Source organism: Canis lupus, chromosome 32 (assembly GCF_048164855.1).
Source record: "Canis lupus baileyi chromosome 32, mCanLup2.hap1, whole genome shotgun sequence".
NCBI classification, from domain to species: Eukaryota; Metazoa; Chordata; class Mammalia; order Carnivora; family Canidae; genus Canis; species Canis lupus.
The window spans coordinates 17,865,001-17,880,990 of record NC_132869.1 but is presented as its reverse complement, the minus strand read 5'-3'; the positions used below and the strand labels follow the sequence as shown (position 1 = coordinate 17,880,990).

At 40.3% G+C, this 15,990-nt stretch overlaps 1 protein-coding gene and 1 long non-coding RNA gene across 4 annotated transcripts in view; one reads left to right on the top strand and one right to left on the bottom strand.

Annotated features, from left to right (window-relative positions):
- The window catches only part of SLC12A1 (solute carrier family 12 member 1), a 90,433-nt gene that overhangs the window by 58,255 nt on the left and 16,188 nt on the right, over nt 1–15,990 (bottom strand). The window contains exons 5-9 of one of the 3 annotated variants that reach the window (XM_072808299.1): nt 13,516–13,611; nt 10,230–10,369; nt 9,035–9,145; nt 6,995–7,106; nt 4,816–4,943 (exon numbers count right to left, since the gene is read on the bottom strand). In XM_072808299.1, the coding sequence (XP_072664400.1) occupies nt 4,816–4,943; nt 6,995–7,106; nt 9,035–9,145; nt 10,230–10,369; nt 13,516–13,611 (587 nt within the window). Of the gene's footprint in view, nt 1–4,815; nt 4,944–6,994; nt 7,107–9,034; nt 9,146–10,229; nt 10,370–12,266; nt 12,363–12,886; nt 12,983–13,515; nt 13,612–15,990 lie in introns of all 3 variants that reach the window. The other 2 variants (XM_072808300.1, XM_072808301.1) reach the window with 2 other exon arrangements.
- The window catches only part of LOC140622671 (uncharacterized), a 37,237-nt gene that overhangs the window by 19,977 nt on the left and 1,270 nt on the right, over nt 1–15,990 (top strand). Inside the window, exons 3-5 of the long non-coding RNA XR_012022357.1 lie at nt 9,058–9,174; nt 13,896–13,973; nt 15,115–15,632. This is a non-coding gene — a long non-coding RNA (uncharacterized lncRNA). The remainder of the gene's footprint in view (nt 1–9,057; nt 9,175–13,895; nt 13,974–15,114; nt 15,633–15,990) is intronic.

Below are 15,990 nucleotides of genomic sequence, written 5' to 3'. Positions count from 1 at the left end.
AGTGCAAAGAAAGGACATATATCTAAGGATTAGAAAGTGGCAGGCAGTAATGTACCTCAAACATACACACTTAGTTTTTTATGTAGAACTATCTGCTACAAACTCTGAAATTACTTACTTAGAACGTACATGAGGGTCAGACTTGGCCCAATATAAATCCACATGTCAGTATCTTAATGTATGATCATATATTCACACTGTCTGCTCTGGCTCTCTCTCCCCTAAACAGGGACCAGGACTCTGACAAATTCTTAGTTTTCACTCTAAGTGCTGGTTTCCATCTCCCCAGCAGTAACTTAAAAATTGAAACTTCCTTCATTAGATATTACATTTTTTTCTTAAGACAGAATACACAAGCAATCTACTAGGTTGCAGTTTTTTGAGTGTCAACCATGTCCTAATCTTGAATCTCTGAAGCCACATCTTAACTATCCTGATTTGAGTACCTCCCAAATCTTCTCCTTGGTGCATATTTACAGATTATGAATTAATGTGTTAACAAATGGAAGGCTCAGGGTGGGAACTTTGTAGCATCCCTTTGTGCCAACTCTTGTTGTCACTGGCAACCTGAAGTGCCATCATGAGAAGGATTCTGAGGCTGTGAACAGAGGTAACATCTTGCATATCCCTATAGTATGTAAATAATACATGTTTACTAAGTTGAAATGAATCTATTATATTGTGATTATTTCTAGTTTCACTCTCAGAGAAATACTATCTTTAAGTACTGAAGTTTCCTTGTCATTTCCCACTATGTAGTCACCTCTCAGTTCTTAACATATTTGACCACTCTGGCTTTTGGTCATGTTAATTACTCCTTCTCTCTGTTTTTTAAAAGAATTTTTATTTATTTGAGAGAGAGGAAGAGAGAATAGAGTGAGTGAGAGAGAACATGAGTGGGGGTGGGCAAAGGGAGAGGGAGAATCAGGCTCCCCACTGAGCAGGGAGCCCAATGCAGGGCTCAATCCCAAGACCCTGGGATCATGACCTGAGCCAAAGGCAGATGCTTAACTGACTGAGCCACCTAGGCACCTCCTGTTAATTACTGTTCTCAAAGCATTCTCCTCTCTTGACCTTCATGATCCCACTAGCTGTTGTGTTCCCTTACCTCCAAGATGGCTCTGTCTTTCTTCTTCATGGTCACCTTTTCTACCATATATATTTTGAATGTTCCCTGGGCACTTTCCTGGTCCTTTTCACTCCTCCCTCTTGCACAGTCTTGGATGAACTCATCCAGGCCATGGCTCCGAGTCCCGCCTTAGTACCTTTCCAGAGCTCCAGATTCATAAATCCAGTGACCCACTAGACAGCTCCACTCTGATGCCCTTTTTTGCCATGCCAACCTAAATGGCCAGATCTGTGCTTCTTTATCCTTAGCAATTACTGCATGGAATCAATTCGGTAGGTTGCACCCAGCATAAAAAGAATACAATAAAATAGAACTGATGTGACAGTATCAGAAGACATCATTTGTAATAAAGTTAAGAACTGCTGGGGGAAAATTTTCTCTGTGTGAACTTGACTGTGATGTATAATGTCTTCTGACTGCAGATCATCGTAGAAAACATTCTTTCCATTTCCTCTCCTAACCCTAACAAAAGCTGACCCCTTTGATCCTTTCCCCCTGCCATGGCCTTAAATCAGGCACATGCCATCTTTTGTCCAGACTGCTGTGTTATCGCCAAACTGATCTTTCTGCCCCCAGCCTCCCTACCTATCACCCCCCTCCACCCTCTAATCCATCTTTACAAGCTGCTAGCTGGCTCTCTCTAAAACACACATCTAAACAGCTTGCTCCCTGAACTAACTGCCTTAGTGTCTCTAGCTAGTTTTGGGATAACATCCAAACTCCCTTTTCTGTAGTTTAAAGGGTCTCTGACTTCCACTTAATAGAATATAGTAGTGTATGTGCTGAAAGTCACACTTAATTGCAAAATCACCTAAGTATTTTTAAGTAGAAAGAATGCAACTTTTTATAATACTATGACCACACGTGCCTTGAAAATCATGACAGGGGGGTGCCTGGGTGGCTCAGTCAGTTAAGCATCTGCCTTCAGCTCAGGTCATGGTCCCAGGGTCCTGGGATTGAGTCCTGCATCGGGCTCCCTGCTCAGCAGAGAGCCTGCTTCTCCCTCTCCTTTCTGCCTGTGCTGTTGCTATCTCTGTTTCTCTCTCTCCCAAATAAATAAATAAAATCTTTTTTTTTTTTAAAAGAAATCATGACAGAACATTCTCTACATTTTCTTTATGTATCAACTCAAACTCAGAGACTCTCAGTACAGAGTGGATAGAGAAATAAAACTGCTTAGTAGTATAGCACCTCTAAATCAAGTCAACAGTCATTTTGTGAGAAAGGAGCTTTATGTGCTACCATTTTTAGATAGGGATATCTTCTGGGTTTTTGCTTGCTCCCATAGCATCAGGACACACAGAAGGTCCTTTATAAACATGCTTATGAAAATTTTGCTGAAGCGATTTTACTTGCATACCCCAGTCTACACATAAATTAATTTCCATCAGCAGCATCTTTCCCTGTGCCTTTTGACACTCCAGGCCTTCTGTTCCGACTGTCTCCCTCTTCTTTGTTCTATTGATGAACCCCTGTTTGTCCCTTGAAATCTGGATGGAGTGTCCCCATCCTCTGAAAGCCTCCCCTTGCTTCTTCAGGGACAGGTGATTACTATTTCCTCTTTCCCTTGTGCATGATTCTGTTCTTGCTTCTTACGACTCATACAGAGGGAGTCTGTCTTCACCTTAGACCATGAACAACTAGAAGGGAGGATTGAGTTCTTTGCTTCCCCAGTGCCTGCTGTCAGTAGGCACTCTGTAAGTGTTGGCTGAGCTGAACTGATGACTAAGTGTCTAATACGAACTTGTTTCTAAGGAAAGCACAATATTCTTTCATTTAAATGTGTGCTTACAGTTTGCAGGATTTTAAATCAGTGACCTCTGATACTTTCCCAAATCTGAAAAACTGGAAGCTCCACATCCATTACTAAATTTCGTTAAGCAGCGATACTTAACTACTTGAATCATTTTGAACAAGTTAACTTAATTTTCTGAGCCTCCACCTAATCTATTTTATGCCGTATCTCAGCTCAAGAATTTACCATGGCACTGTGACCCCTAATATGACAAATCAAAATGCCTTTATTCATTCAATAAATAAATATTTATTGAAACCTTACTAGCTCTGAGGAAGTAGCAATGAATATAACTAAAGGCAAGGTCTCCACTCTGATGGAGTTATATATTCCAGGGCAGGCCTCTCTTGCTTAGGTTCCACCAATAGCTATTTCCCCTTATGTTATAAGGTCATCCAGCCTCATCAGGGCTTCTCCAGTTGAACTGTGAGGGATCCCTTACTGCCTCCAGCATCCCCATGACTGACTGTTATTTTGTCTTCTCTACCTGGAATACCCTTACATTTTCTTATCAATAGTCAGTATTGAGCTTTTGCTCTAAGTTCACACTTAAAGATAGCGTCCTTGAGGAAATCATCCTGGACTTAACAACTATTATGTTTATTTCACGATTTATTTAGACAGTACATATGATTTTGATTTATACCATGTCTCTTGATAGCTCTTGCAAATATTTCTTATCTTCCAAAGTTGATTATAAATTTATTTTTTTAAAGATTTTTATTTATTTATTCATAGAGAGAGAGAGAGAGAGAGAGGCAGAGGGAGAAGCAGGTTCCATGCAGGGAGCCCGACGTGGGACTCCATCCCAGGCTGCCAGGATCACACCCCAGGCTGCAGGCGGCGCTAAACCGCTGCGCCACAGGGGCTGCCCTGATTATAAATTTATTGAAGTAAAACCTATGCCTTCTCCTTTTTTGTATATAGTAGAGACTGTTTAGTACCCCCTAATACCCATTCACACCTTCTTCCCTTTAACACTAGAACTCTCTAAAATTCTAGGAACATGGCTGCCCAGCTAGAGATTACATTTCCCAGTCTTTTCAACTAGGCAAGGTCGCAGAGACTAAACTCTTGACCAATGGAATGTCAGCAGAAGTAATACCTTCAAGGTCCAGGAATTGCTTGCCCTCTATTCCTTATTTCACTTCCTATAGGCTAGAACATGATCTTGGAAGTGACCAGTCATCTTGGACCTTGCAGGTGAGGGCAAACTCCAAGGTTTCCATAAATCAAGAGAGGGCATCTGGGATTGTGGGCTACCTTTTGGAGCAAACTTTTCTTATTCCACTGCATGGCCTATGAGCTCAGATTTTTATTCACTAGAAAAATAAACTTCTATCTTGGTTAGGTCACTGCTACCAGTCTTTTATAAAACATTCAACTCAATATTCTAACATAATGCTCCTTACAATACTTAACATCAAGTAATATGAATAGAGTGCTAAATATATACTGATTAAATGAAAGAACATATCTCTGAATTTAATGACATAAAAATTCACTAATAAAGTGATTTGGTGGGAAGTGGGTGGGTTTTTTTTCTTCCTGAATGTTATGTGTTTTTGTTCCTTATGTGTTTTAAAAAGAGCTCTGATATTTTTTTCACTGAGTTACATTCATTTTCTTAGAAATTTTATATGGTGTCAATATACTTTATTTTTCTGATATCACTGAATAAGACTTTTTGGAAGGACTCTCGGAAACAGGATGGTCTGAAATTAAATTTTGGCATTAAAAGAGAAAGCTTTTAAATTACTGGGACTCTTACAGAAATTTTAATTTTAACATCTTTAGGGAACTATGGTCTCCGTTGACCTCTATAACTCACGCTGCTCACCAACTGCACCGCAACTTCCTAGTACTACAAAAGCAGAGGAAAACAACATACCTCCAAATCTCCTGAGATATTGGCACCAGCAAGAATCCCAGTAGCTGCTGGGAAAAAAATTGCAAAGACAGAGAAGAAGCCTTCACCTTTTGTGAAGCTTGGCCCAAAGTTTTCTGCAAATATTGATGCTGCAACACAAATAATGAGAATATTATCATGTAGACTTTCTTTACAGAAAAGTAGATAGTTACCTTTAGCTTCTATCAAAGTATCACATAAATGGGTCCCTATGTGCTAAATGGAATTAATTTAAAAATGTTGGTGTATTCCTGATAAACTTCGTGTTAATATTTGCTAAGAGTCAGCATATATATCACAAGGTTTTAGATCTCCAGAAGATGGCTCTGAAAAATTTTTGTGCCAATAGAGACCGAGGCCTCCTGACTTTTTTGAATCTAGAATATTGAGAAAGAGGGAAATGGAGAATTCTTCTCATGACCATACTGGTATATTCACAAATATAGCACACACACCACACACATAACCTGCCCTATACACACACATAACTACTCTCTTGCATGCATAACTACTCTAATCAACACACAGTTTTTCTGCTTTTATATGCCTTTTAAAAAAAATCGTAGGAGAAACTTGTGGGCAAAACTATCTTAAATTTTTGATGTTTATGTTCTAACCTTCCCACTCCTTGCTCCCAGAGATTAGATCTTAAATTCTTATACTAAATTCTCATATATAGGAGAATAATAGTAAAGAGGAATGCTGGTCATAAAATAATACTATCCCAGGGGGTCTCAACAAATTACTTAAACGAGAAGGGAATAATGTAGAAGAAAAACAGAAAAATGAGGGAAGGAAAATGCAAACAAAAGAATCTGGGATGATGTAAAAACAAGGAAAGAAAATTTAAGTCTTCAGAAAAAATACAGCAGGAGCTAGAAGAGGGAAAAACATAGAAAGGAAAAGGATGTTAACCTGCAAAGCAAAAAAGACAAACTTTACAAAGAAGAAGAATCAGGAAGAAAGAAATGATCTGATACCAAAAGGAAACAGATACTAATAACTGAATAAATAATAAAGGGAAATATTTTAAAAATATCATCAGTAGGGGATCCCTGGGTGGCTCAGCGGTTTAGCGCCTGCCTTTGGCCCAGGGGGCGATCCTGGAGTCCGGGGATCGAGTCCTGCATGGAGCCTGCTTCTCCCTCTGCCTGTGTCTCTGCCTCTCTCTCTCTCTCTTTCTGTCTCTCTCATGAATAAATAAAATCTTAAAAATAAATAAATAAACACAATTTCAACAGTGGATTCTTGAGTAAACTAGAGTGGAAAGCTTGGAAGATGTGCATAGGTGGAGTAGAATTTCATGCTTTGTGACATTTCCTCAGGATGCTACACCAACGCCAACAATCTTCTGTGCTTAAAAACCTGACAGTGGTGCTTAACTAGGTAATGCTATAGATAAGCAAGGTGCAAAAAAAGTTTAGCAGGGGGGTGCCTGGCTGGCTCAGGAGGTAGAGGATATGACTCTTGATCTCAGTTTGTGAATTTCAGCTCATACTAGGTATAGAGATTACTAATAAATAAAATCTTAAGAAAAAATAAACAGAGGGAGAGACAGAGTACAAGCAAGGAGAGTAGTGGGCAGAGGCTATGGGAGAAGTAGACTCCCCACTGAGCAAGAATACCATATGGGACTTGATCCCAGAACCCTGAGATCATGGCCTGAGCTGAAGGCAGATGTTTAACCAACTGAGCCACTCAGGTTCCTCAAAAATAAAATCCTTAAGAAAAAAACCCCAGCAGTAAAATGGCTATGTTTGGCTTTAGTGTTCTCAAGTGTTGAACAAATTGTCTGAACTATGTTTTCTTTCCTTGCATGTATGACTCTACTTCTAGTATTTGACAGCAACAAAAATTTGTCCCACACTTGAAGGTTTCCAAAGCACCTTTGCATCCACGATCTTTTTTACTTCTCAAAAATCCTCTCAGTAAATTATTGCTCACACTTCAAGAGAGAAATTCGAGGCCCAAACACATTATGTGACTGGTCTAGCTGGCAAGCAGCAGGGTTGAGACTCACTCCAGATTTCCTGAGCCCAGCTCCAGGCTCTTCCCTGGATCACAATGGGATTCTCATGGTCGCATGGGGATCACAGGGATGATGATGGAGACAGGCAGTGAAGAACCACTGATTGTGAAGCAACTCATCTGTCACACGTACCTTGGTAGTTAAAGAAACCTCTGGACTTCTTCTCATTGTTGGAGGGAATGACGGTTCCAATGAAGAAGTTTGCAATAGCAATGAGAAGAATGACCAGAAGTATCACCTGAGCCTGGAAGGGCAAAATAAGAGAATTATGTAACAATTTTTTACATAATTATAAAAGTCGTGTCCACTGAAAGTCCACTGGAGAAAGACTCTGACTGGTTATTCTGGTTAAAACTACTATCCAGACTAGGTAATAGTATATCCCTATAGAATGGCATCTTAACAAGCCTTATCTGACTTGAGTGTGGAAGTTACATTTTCAATGGGGGCATTTGTGTGGGCACTTGAAGGGGATATTTCAAAAACATTCTAAGTATTAGGTGGGTAGCTTACTATAGGGTCTTCAGGAATAGAAGTGGAGCCCAAAGTTTTATCACTGATAGAATCTATTTCTTTTCTAGGCAGAGTGCCTATGGATTCTTTCCTTTCCCAGTGCTAAATGCAACAGCAGTTGCATTAATAACACAATAATTCATAGAGTTCCTGTGATGCCTTGTGCATTTGATGTTGGGTCACCAGTGTGTGCCCAGCATATGTGGTTTGCAAGTTTGACAAATCAAATGGTCTTTCTTTATCCCCTACTCCCCCTGCTGACATTTCTGGGGTCTGTTGGCTTGGCGTTCCGATATGCTATTCCCTCTGTAGAGAATGCACCTTTTTCCTACTCTTTGCATAACATTTCCTTTGTTTCATCCTTAAAGTCTTAGTTCCTTACTCAGAGAAGACTTTTTTGACCACTGAATCTAAATAATAGCAGCTAACATTCGCTGAGGGCCTACAATAACAGACAGACTTAAGTTTACCAGTATTCTTTCAGATAAATAATACCACCAATAACTGTATGAAGTAGGTAATACTGTTATCATTTTAAAGATAAACTGAGAAAAAAAAATTAAGATAAACTGAGGCACAGAGAGGTGAGGTAAGATCATACGGATGTAAACCAGAATAAAATCCAGGTGCTGTGGCAATAGAGCGAGAGCTTTAAACCTGCCCTCTAACTGCCACAAAGCTACATTGCCTCCCTCAGGGAATAAAGTCATTGAAAGCAGATTCCCCTTATTTTCTATCTCAGTGCCCTGTTTATTTCCTTTATAGCACATTTACAGTTCAGCATTCTATATTTACTTGTTTATCTACTTGATTGTTACTCATATCCCCACAGACCATATGCTCAACTAGGGCCAGGATTGTGCCTGCTTGGGTCACAACTGAATATGCAGTACCTAGCAGAATGCCCAGCATGTAACAAGCACTGAATTAATTTTCATTTGACATGTGATTAAATAACCCACAAATAAATGCCATATAAGGAATGATTTCCATTGCCTTATGTAGGTGGGCGGGCTGGTGACCTCTTGAGGTCTAGGTACTGTATCTCCAGGCACTTAAGACCTGTTGTGACTACACCCAGTCACTCTAGAGAGTCCTAAATCAGGGAAAAGATATGCTCCCATCATTCAGAATTTTACCTACTGTATTACTACTAGTTAAGTCCAGATATTCTCTAGTTCCAGGACCTACAGTAATCTCAAATTTACTCCTGAAGTACTGTGTCTCAGAGGAGAATGATAGCTTCTGCCTCTATTCCCTTGTCCCATCACATAGGCCATTTCCTTTGGGCTTCAGCACCCACAGTCAGCTTGAGAATAGGACCGCAGTGGGATTGAGGTGGTTCCCAGCATGTACCATTACCACGATCATATGGGGTCTGTGTGTGATGATGGCAGCCACCTTGGTGTCTATGTCATGGTAATGACAGCACAAAGGACAGAGTTGAGGCCTGATCATGTGACACATGAACAGTGAGTCGTGACTGCCTCAACATCATGCTTTGAGGGCTTGGGGCTCCCGCCCCCCAGTGTTAACCTGAAACTTTTGACATAGCAAGTAATAATAGCAATCCTTTTTGAATATGGGGTATGTTCTATTCCTGCAATTTGGTCAAGACCTGAGCAGCAGTGGCTGATAACATCATTTTGAGAAAATCACCTTTGCTTCCCATTCCATTCCAGCTACTGAAATCCCTAAAAGAATCACCACTGTGATGGAGCCTATTATCCGTATGTCATTGGTTGGATCCACCATCATTGAATTGCTCTCCTGGAACAACAACAAAAGTCGCCAAAATGGTTAGAGACAGAGCTTTTTTTGCCCGAATGCCGTAGTGTAGAATTGAACAGTAAAGAAGAAAAAATGTGCACTAATGGCCATGTAGGATAATAGAAAAATGAAGTGCTCCTTAAATTGGAGATTAATATTATTTTGTCCTATAATAATAAGGCTTTGGCAGCCAAGGTTAAGAGTTGGAAATCCTAGATGCTCATTCTAGTCACAGCTTTTAAAACTATTATAGCACTAAGATAAGTAGGCACACATATAAATACAATGTTTTGCTTCAGAAGAATGACTATTTTTGTGTATCAAGGGGAATCTTAGAGAAATGAAAATAAGTCATTTTAAATGTGAATATTGGAAAATAAATATTCAATTAAATAACAAACTCTATAAACGAAATAACACATTTCTTGAAGGTAACATACCTTATGAACTATATAATTCACTCATTTATTCATCTAATTTTCAAATAAAGGTACTATTATTAATTGAATTCAGTGAATATTATCATGACCATGAAAGGAGAACTAGAAGTTAGTTCACATATCAACTAGTTAACATGCTCACATACATAATGCTGTGTAGACAGAGCACCTAAACTAGGAAATGCTTAGTTCTCTGCAGTGAGTTGTTTTAACGTTTGAACTATCTTTCCTTTTGGAAATCTATAACCATGGTAGTAATATTGCTGCTGACAATAACTAACCCATTATTTATCTTTTGTTTCATATTTTACATAGTATTTCATGTACATTGTTTCATTTGTTCTGTACCACATTTCCATGAAATACATAGATCAATATTATTAGCCCATATGATAGATTTGAGAGGCAATGTTCAGATGAATACAGGAACTGGCTGAGAATGTCTCAGCTGATAAATAAGAGAGCCAGGATTCCAAGTCAGTTCTGAGGCCAAGCCTAGAATTTCAACTATATCCAACATCCGCATTCTACAGAATAAATCTATTTCTTCTCTCTTGCCATAATGATATCCCCTAGCGCTCTGAAAAAGGCAAATTGAATTGAATTATCTTACTTGGTTGAAGAAAAGAAAAACTTGTAATTACCTTAAGAAGATCTACCACTGTTTCAGCAAATCCCACCACATACATAGCAACAGCCACTGCATTGGCAAAAGCAAAGATCAAGCCTATAGACCCACCGAACTCGGGCCCTAAGCTTCTGGAAATAAGATAGTAGGCCCCACCTAAAACAAAAAAATGAACATACTTTACTCTGAGGAACTGCTAAGGGATTTAGTTTATATGACCAAATAATTTTGGATAATTTTTATTCTAGTAAAAATATCGCAACTTCCTAATAATTTTAGGAATCTTGTGTCACTTTAATGAGTAAGTTAGCTTTTCCTTGTACTCTGAGAACTGTAACAGAACACGGTAGAACTATCCTGACATAGTAAGTTCTGATTTATCGAAACCTAATTGTATACAAATGTTTCAAATAAGACTATAGCAAACTTTACCAAAACAAAGTGCTTTGCCTTTTCAAAAAAATTCACTGGTAAGTTTAAATCAATAATGTAGTCAAAGTAAAATGTTATATTTGAAATCTCCAGGAACAGGCAGGTCTAGGCAGAAAATGAAGTAGGTGAAGTTTATCATTGCTATTCTAACTTCCTTTCTGGTACATATTTGCTGCATAAACAGGTATCTGTATACACAGCCCCTGGGTGGCGCAGTCCATTGAATGCAGACTCTTGGTTTTAGCTCAGGTTGTGATCTCAGGGTTGTGGGGTGGAGGCCTGCATTGGGCTCTGCTCTCAGCTTGGAGTCTGCTATTTTCTCTCTCCCTCTGCCCCTCCCCACCACCCGCAGAATAAATTAATAAATCTTTTTTACAATGTTTTCTGTATAGTGCTACACATTATCCACTCTATAAATTGGAATGAGTTATCTATGTTTTTAGCTCAAGAAGGCATGATTATTGCCAAATATCCATTTGTATATGGGGATGGCAAATGGGAAGGAAGATTGGGAGGGTTTGGAACAATTGCTTCTCCTTTGGACCTTGAAAAGATGGTTCTGTGTATGGCTGTGAACTTCTTTCTGTGCACAAAAGTCTGAGCTGTGTTGGTTAACTCCTAGAGGGTGCTGAGAGCAGGTAAAAAAGGCTAAATGTCAAGAGGCCTAGGTAGCTAGATGTTCCGACAGACCATCGCAAACTAATGTCTTCCTATACCGAGCGAGTCTCAGAGGTGGACAGAACTGGTAGGGGAATGATATCAAACAAACATCTCAAAACAGAACAAAAACTGTCTTTTATGGAAAAGGAATTTCCTCCACTGTAACTCCTTTGGGGTAAAGGGTCAAAGCTCTCTTTAGAGATGTAACCAGTTCTCTGGTGGAGCAAATCTCCATTATCCCTTTTGTCCACACTACATTAAATAAATTAGCTAGCCAGTGACTTAGGCCTCATCAAAATGAGAGGGGCAGGGGAAGCTGTGAGAGGATGTGTTTGTGGGAGGGAGAATGCTCTTAGAAGGGCCTGGGTAGGAACATCTGAATAAGATTGAGGCCCCAGGAGCCAAATAGAATGGGAGAGGGGAAGATGAGTTACAGCAGCAATGACAGACTCACCCTCTTCACTTTCTGCTAGTCCTGCTTATTCCTGGATGATTTAAAAGTAACTTTTTGTTCTGTTTATTTGCTTCTATTTTCTTTTAAAGGATCCTCTCAGGCTTGTGGGCCACTGGGAGCATTGTGTTAGGGTGAATTCTGAGGGCTTACCAAATGGGAAGTGTCAGCTGGGGTGCGGAGTAGGCGTGAGAGAGGGCCAGTGGGGCTCAGCCAAGGCACAAAGAAACCACGTATTTTACTGTAATTATTTATTCCTTCTTTCTGGACACCTGGTCACTCTTTATAAACATGTTTAATCACAGGAAATGGGTCAAAGAAAACCTTCTGGAGATCTCTTAATTTTATTTGAGAGAATTTGCCTTGATGTTTAAATTTGGGTTAGTTCACTTTGCTTTAAGGCTTTGGGGACTAATTATGAATATGCAAATTTTGCTTCCAGCATTAAACCAATTCTAGACATGACTTTGTAACCCAAGCTTGTAGTCATAAGCAAATGAATTGGCTTACCTCCTCTTACTACTCCATTTGTGCAAATAGCGGACATAGAAATACCTGTGAGTGTTGTCACTACCACACTCAGGCCAATGATGATGACTCCGAGACCTGCAAAATCCCCCAAGAAAAGTGTTTGGTTCTGGTAAATCAAGAAGTCACCAGCACTTCAGGAAGCAGTGGTCTGAGTCTTGTCACAGCAGAGTTGGTCTCCCCATGAAAAACCTGAAATGTTCTAAATGATCCCAGTCCATGAAGGTCTCAGGAGCCCCTGAAATGTACTGAACTTTAAAACTGAAGCCATGTCCAGGGATAATTTCCCAAGACACTGCTGGCAAGGGGTGTGCAAACTGGCCTGAAAAAGAAAACATTCACCAGAGGAATCTGAGCATCTGGAAGCCACGAGCTGCAATGTGCCAGAGAGGTCCATTAGAGGAGATCCCATAGGTGACCAGCACGGACCAGGCCTGAACTCACGGTACCTTAGGTTCCTTCTGCATCCAGCTCACCTATGTAGTTCACCAGGCATCAAAAACATCGAGGCTACTTGCTTGCTCCAGTCAAAAAGAAGTATATAAAAACTTTTCCTACCCGTGGCAAGCGATGAGGGCATTTAGGTATCTTAAAAATGTTACCTCCACGAACAAACCCGTTAGTCGCTATTGCAGAAGTTGACAACCCCGTTATAGAAGTTACCATGGTGGAAAGGAGAATTATGAGAACTCCAAGACCTGTTAGCAATGAAAAATAAAAGATAGTACATTTTACTTTTCTTACTTGGATTCCCTATTGCTGCAAACTATACTGCCTCTGATTTAAGTTTTCACCTCCACGCCTTGGGCCCCAGTGGAGTTGCTTTGTGCTCCGGAGAAACTGGTTTGCCTGGCATAAAGATCAAGTTGGAGGCCTGCTCATTATGATGAAGGATGGTCTCCCAAAGTAAACACAATCTAAAATGCAGCCCTGGAAAGGAAAAGTTGACTTCTGCTGGTGTCCTGGGAGAGGAACTACCCTGGCTGTGAAAAGAGAAAACATGACATTTGACCTTCTCTCTTGCTTGAGAGGAACCTGAATGAGAAAGTTGGGGGCTTGACAAAGGTTAAATCCTTCCCCATTTTTCTTGCATCTCTCTTGCCTGGAGGAGAAAAGAAAGGAACGGACTTGGATTACCTTTGAACACACTCCAGAAAGGTCAGTGGTGAGCTATCTGAGCCTGTGTTGCCTTTACCTTACAAATGATCATGCAGGTCACACGTTTAATTACCTCCTCTGACATATCCATTTGTGGCAATAGCAGAGGTGGATAAACCAGTGATACCAGTCACTGTCACGGCTAAGCCGATGATAATCACACCAAGACCTCAGTTGAGAGAGGAAAAATAAAGGCAATTAAACAGTGAAACAATCCATTAGATCGTTTACATAAAAGCCAGCAAATCTAGGGTAATCACCAAAGGACCACATCTGAATTAACAAGTTGGCCTGGAAACCACCAGAGTAAATGCTCAGCTTTGAAGGTTTCTGCCTGTAGCAGCACAGATCCTAGAAACTGGAGAGCTAAGATGTGCAGTGAAAATTGCCCAGAACTGAACAACCATGGCTGGTCAAAATTTAATGTGAACCCCATTTTTTACGTTGTTCTAGATGCCTACAGACATAAAAATTGGTCAATACAATTCTAAGCCGCTAATATCACCGGAGAGTAAATGTTCATCCTTCCAGGTAACTATCTTTTTATGTACATTTGGTTGTCTGGGAGTGCAGATTTATATACAATGTAGTAAATTGTTCATCTGGCAGATAAGTAAAGTGGAAAGATTCAAATTGAACTACATTTACCGATTGGCTATGTGACCTCTGGCAAGTTACTTATTTTCTGAACCAAAAAGAGCAATGAAATTTGAAAGCACACGTCTGGCTAGCTAGCACGGTGAGTAGAACATAGTACACAACCAGTGGCCCTGCTTTTTCGTCATGTCCACGATAGCTGTAAATAGGTGTTGTTCACGGAAAGCCTGCTATACATCCAGCTGGTGTCAGGTAGCATGTGAGATGCGAGGAACAAATGAAATGAAATGAAGAAAGCTGCCTCAAGGATCTTATGGTGCAAAGGTCAATGATTCTAAGAGGGAGAAGGTGATAAATGGAATTCAGAGAAAGACAAGGCTGCTTTCAGCTTCAGAAAACATACAGTCAAGAGGATACTGAAGGGTAGCATGATATGCTACCCCAAAATGTACCACTTTAGCAGAAAGATTATTTTGAACTGAAGGTGACAGAAAAAAAGCAGATACCTCCCCCTTTTTGCCTAAAAACAAGATATAAGTTTGTAAAGTGGTCTCCACTTTCCTCTATACTGGGAAGGGCAGAAAGTAATGGTCAGAGCCAATTCTAGAGCCTTATTAGCTAGGGTAGCACGAGAGGAACCTACTAACAAACGTTACTTATTTTCCTCATGTGTCTGCCTTCCCGCAATTTGCCACCCTAGAAACTCAGTCCTTTCCATTGTCTTGTTCCTTCTCCAAAAATCTCTTGTTCTCTTATTAAAATGCTACATAAGGGCAGCCCAGGTGGCTCAGCAGTTTAGCGCTGCCTTCAGCCCAGGACCTGATCCTGGAGACCCAGGATCGAGTCCCACATCGGGCTCCTTGCATGGAGCCTGCTTCTCCCTCTGCCTGTGTCTCTGCCTCTCTCTCTCCCTCTCTCTGTCTCTCATGAATAAATAAATAAATAATCTTAAAAAAAGAGAGAAAAAAATGCTACGTAAGCCCTCTCCTCTGAATGAATGACTCATTGCTGAGTCTTCTCATATGTACATGTGATGTGTGAGTTAATAAACTTCCAATTGTTTTTCTCTCGTTAGGTGGTTGGTTGCCAGTGTTACAGAAAGATGTGTGGGGTCACAGGCACTGAAATCACCCTGGCTCTAGCCAGAATGCTCTCGCCTGGGTCTGTTAGGTATGCTCCCCCACATGAAATGGATGCTGCATAATTGTTGTTGGAAGGCTCTCTCATTCCAGAGATAATCAGAACAGGAGTCTTCTAAAGGAGGCTGTGATCTCTCTGGCCACGCCCTGGGAGAAGGAAGGACATTCAGAAATGGAAACAAGGCATTGGAGGCTGCCTTTCTTGATGTTCCATGCTATATCTTGGCTCTATAAGAAGTCTCCAGGCTCTTTTACAGTTTGAAGTGCAATAGGAAGAGACTAACTGTAGGCATGAGATGCAAACTTGGACCATATTGCTTCAGTCCCTAAAGACTCTTCAAGTTTGGTGTTGTGAGAAACAGTTGCACTAAATTCTTCAAATGTATGGCAGGGATTCTGTGGTGACCATCACCTCTGCCTCACCATGTGGCCTCAGTTCTTTGCACCCCAACAGGTAATTTCTTCTTATCTTTTGCACACTACTGCTTCTGATTTTGTTTTGAGGACATTTGATGTCAAATGTTTAGCTCACCCCAGCAACTACACAGAGCTCTATAGTTTGCATTTCAGGACACTAAAGCTACTCTGACTTTATTATTTCCCTACCCTTATTTTCCTTTCGTTTCTATTTCCCCAACAATTCTTACTTATTTGTTTGCATTGTATACATTTCTGTAAACCATTTGAAATCCTGGAACAAAGTTTTATACATTTAAACAGCAAGAGATTTGCTTTTCTCTCACAGTCAAACATGAAATCCCAGGGTAAGAGGCAGCTTCAAGAACATTCAGTTTGTAGTTGTCTCCAAGTGA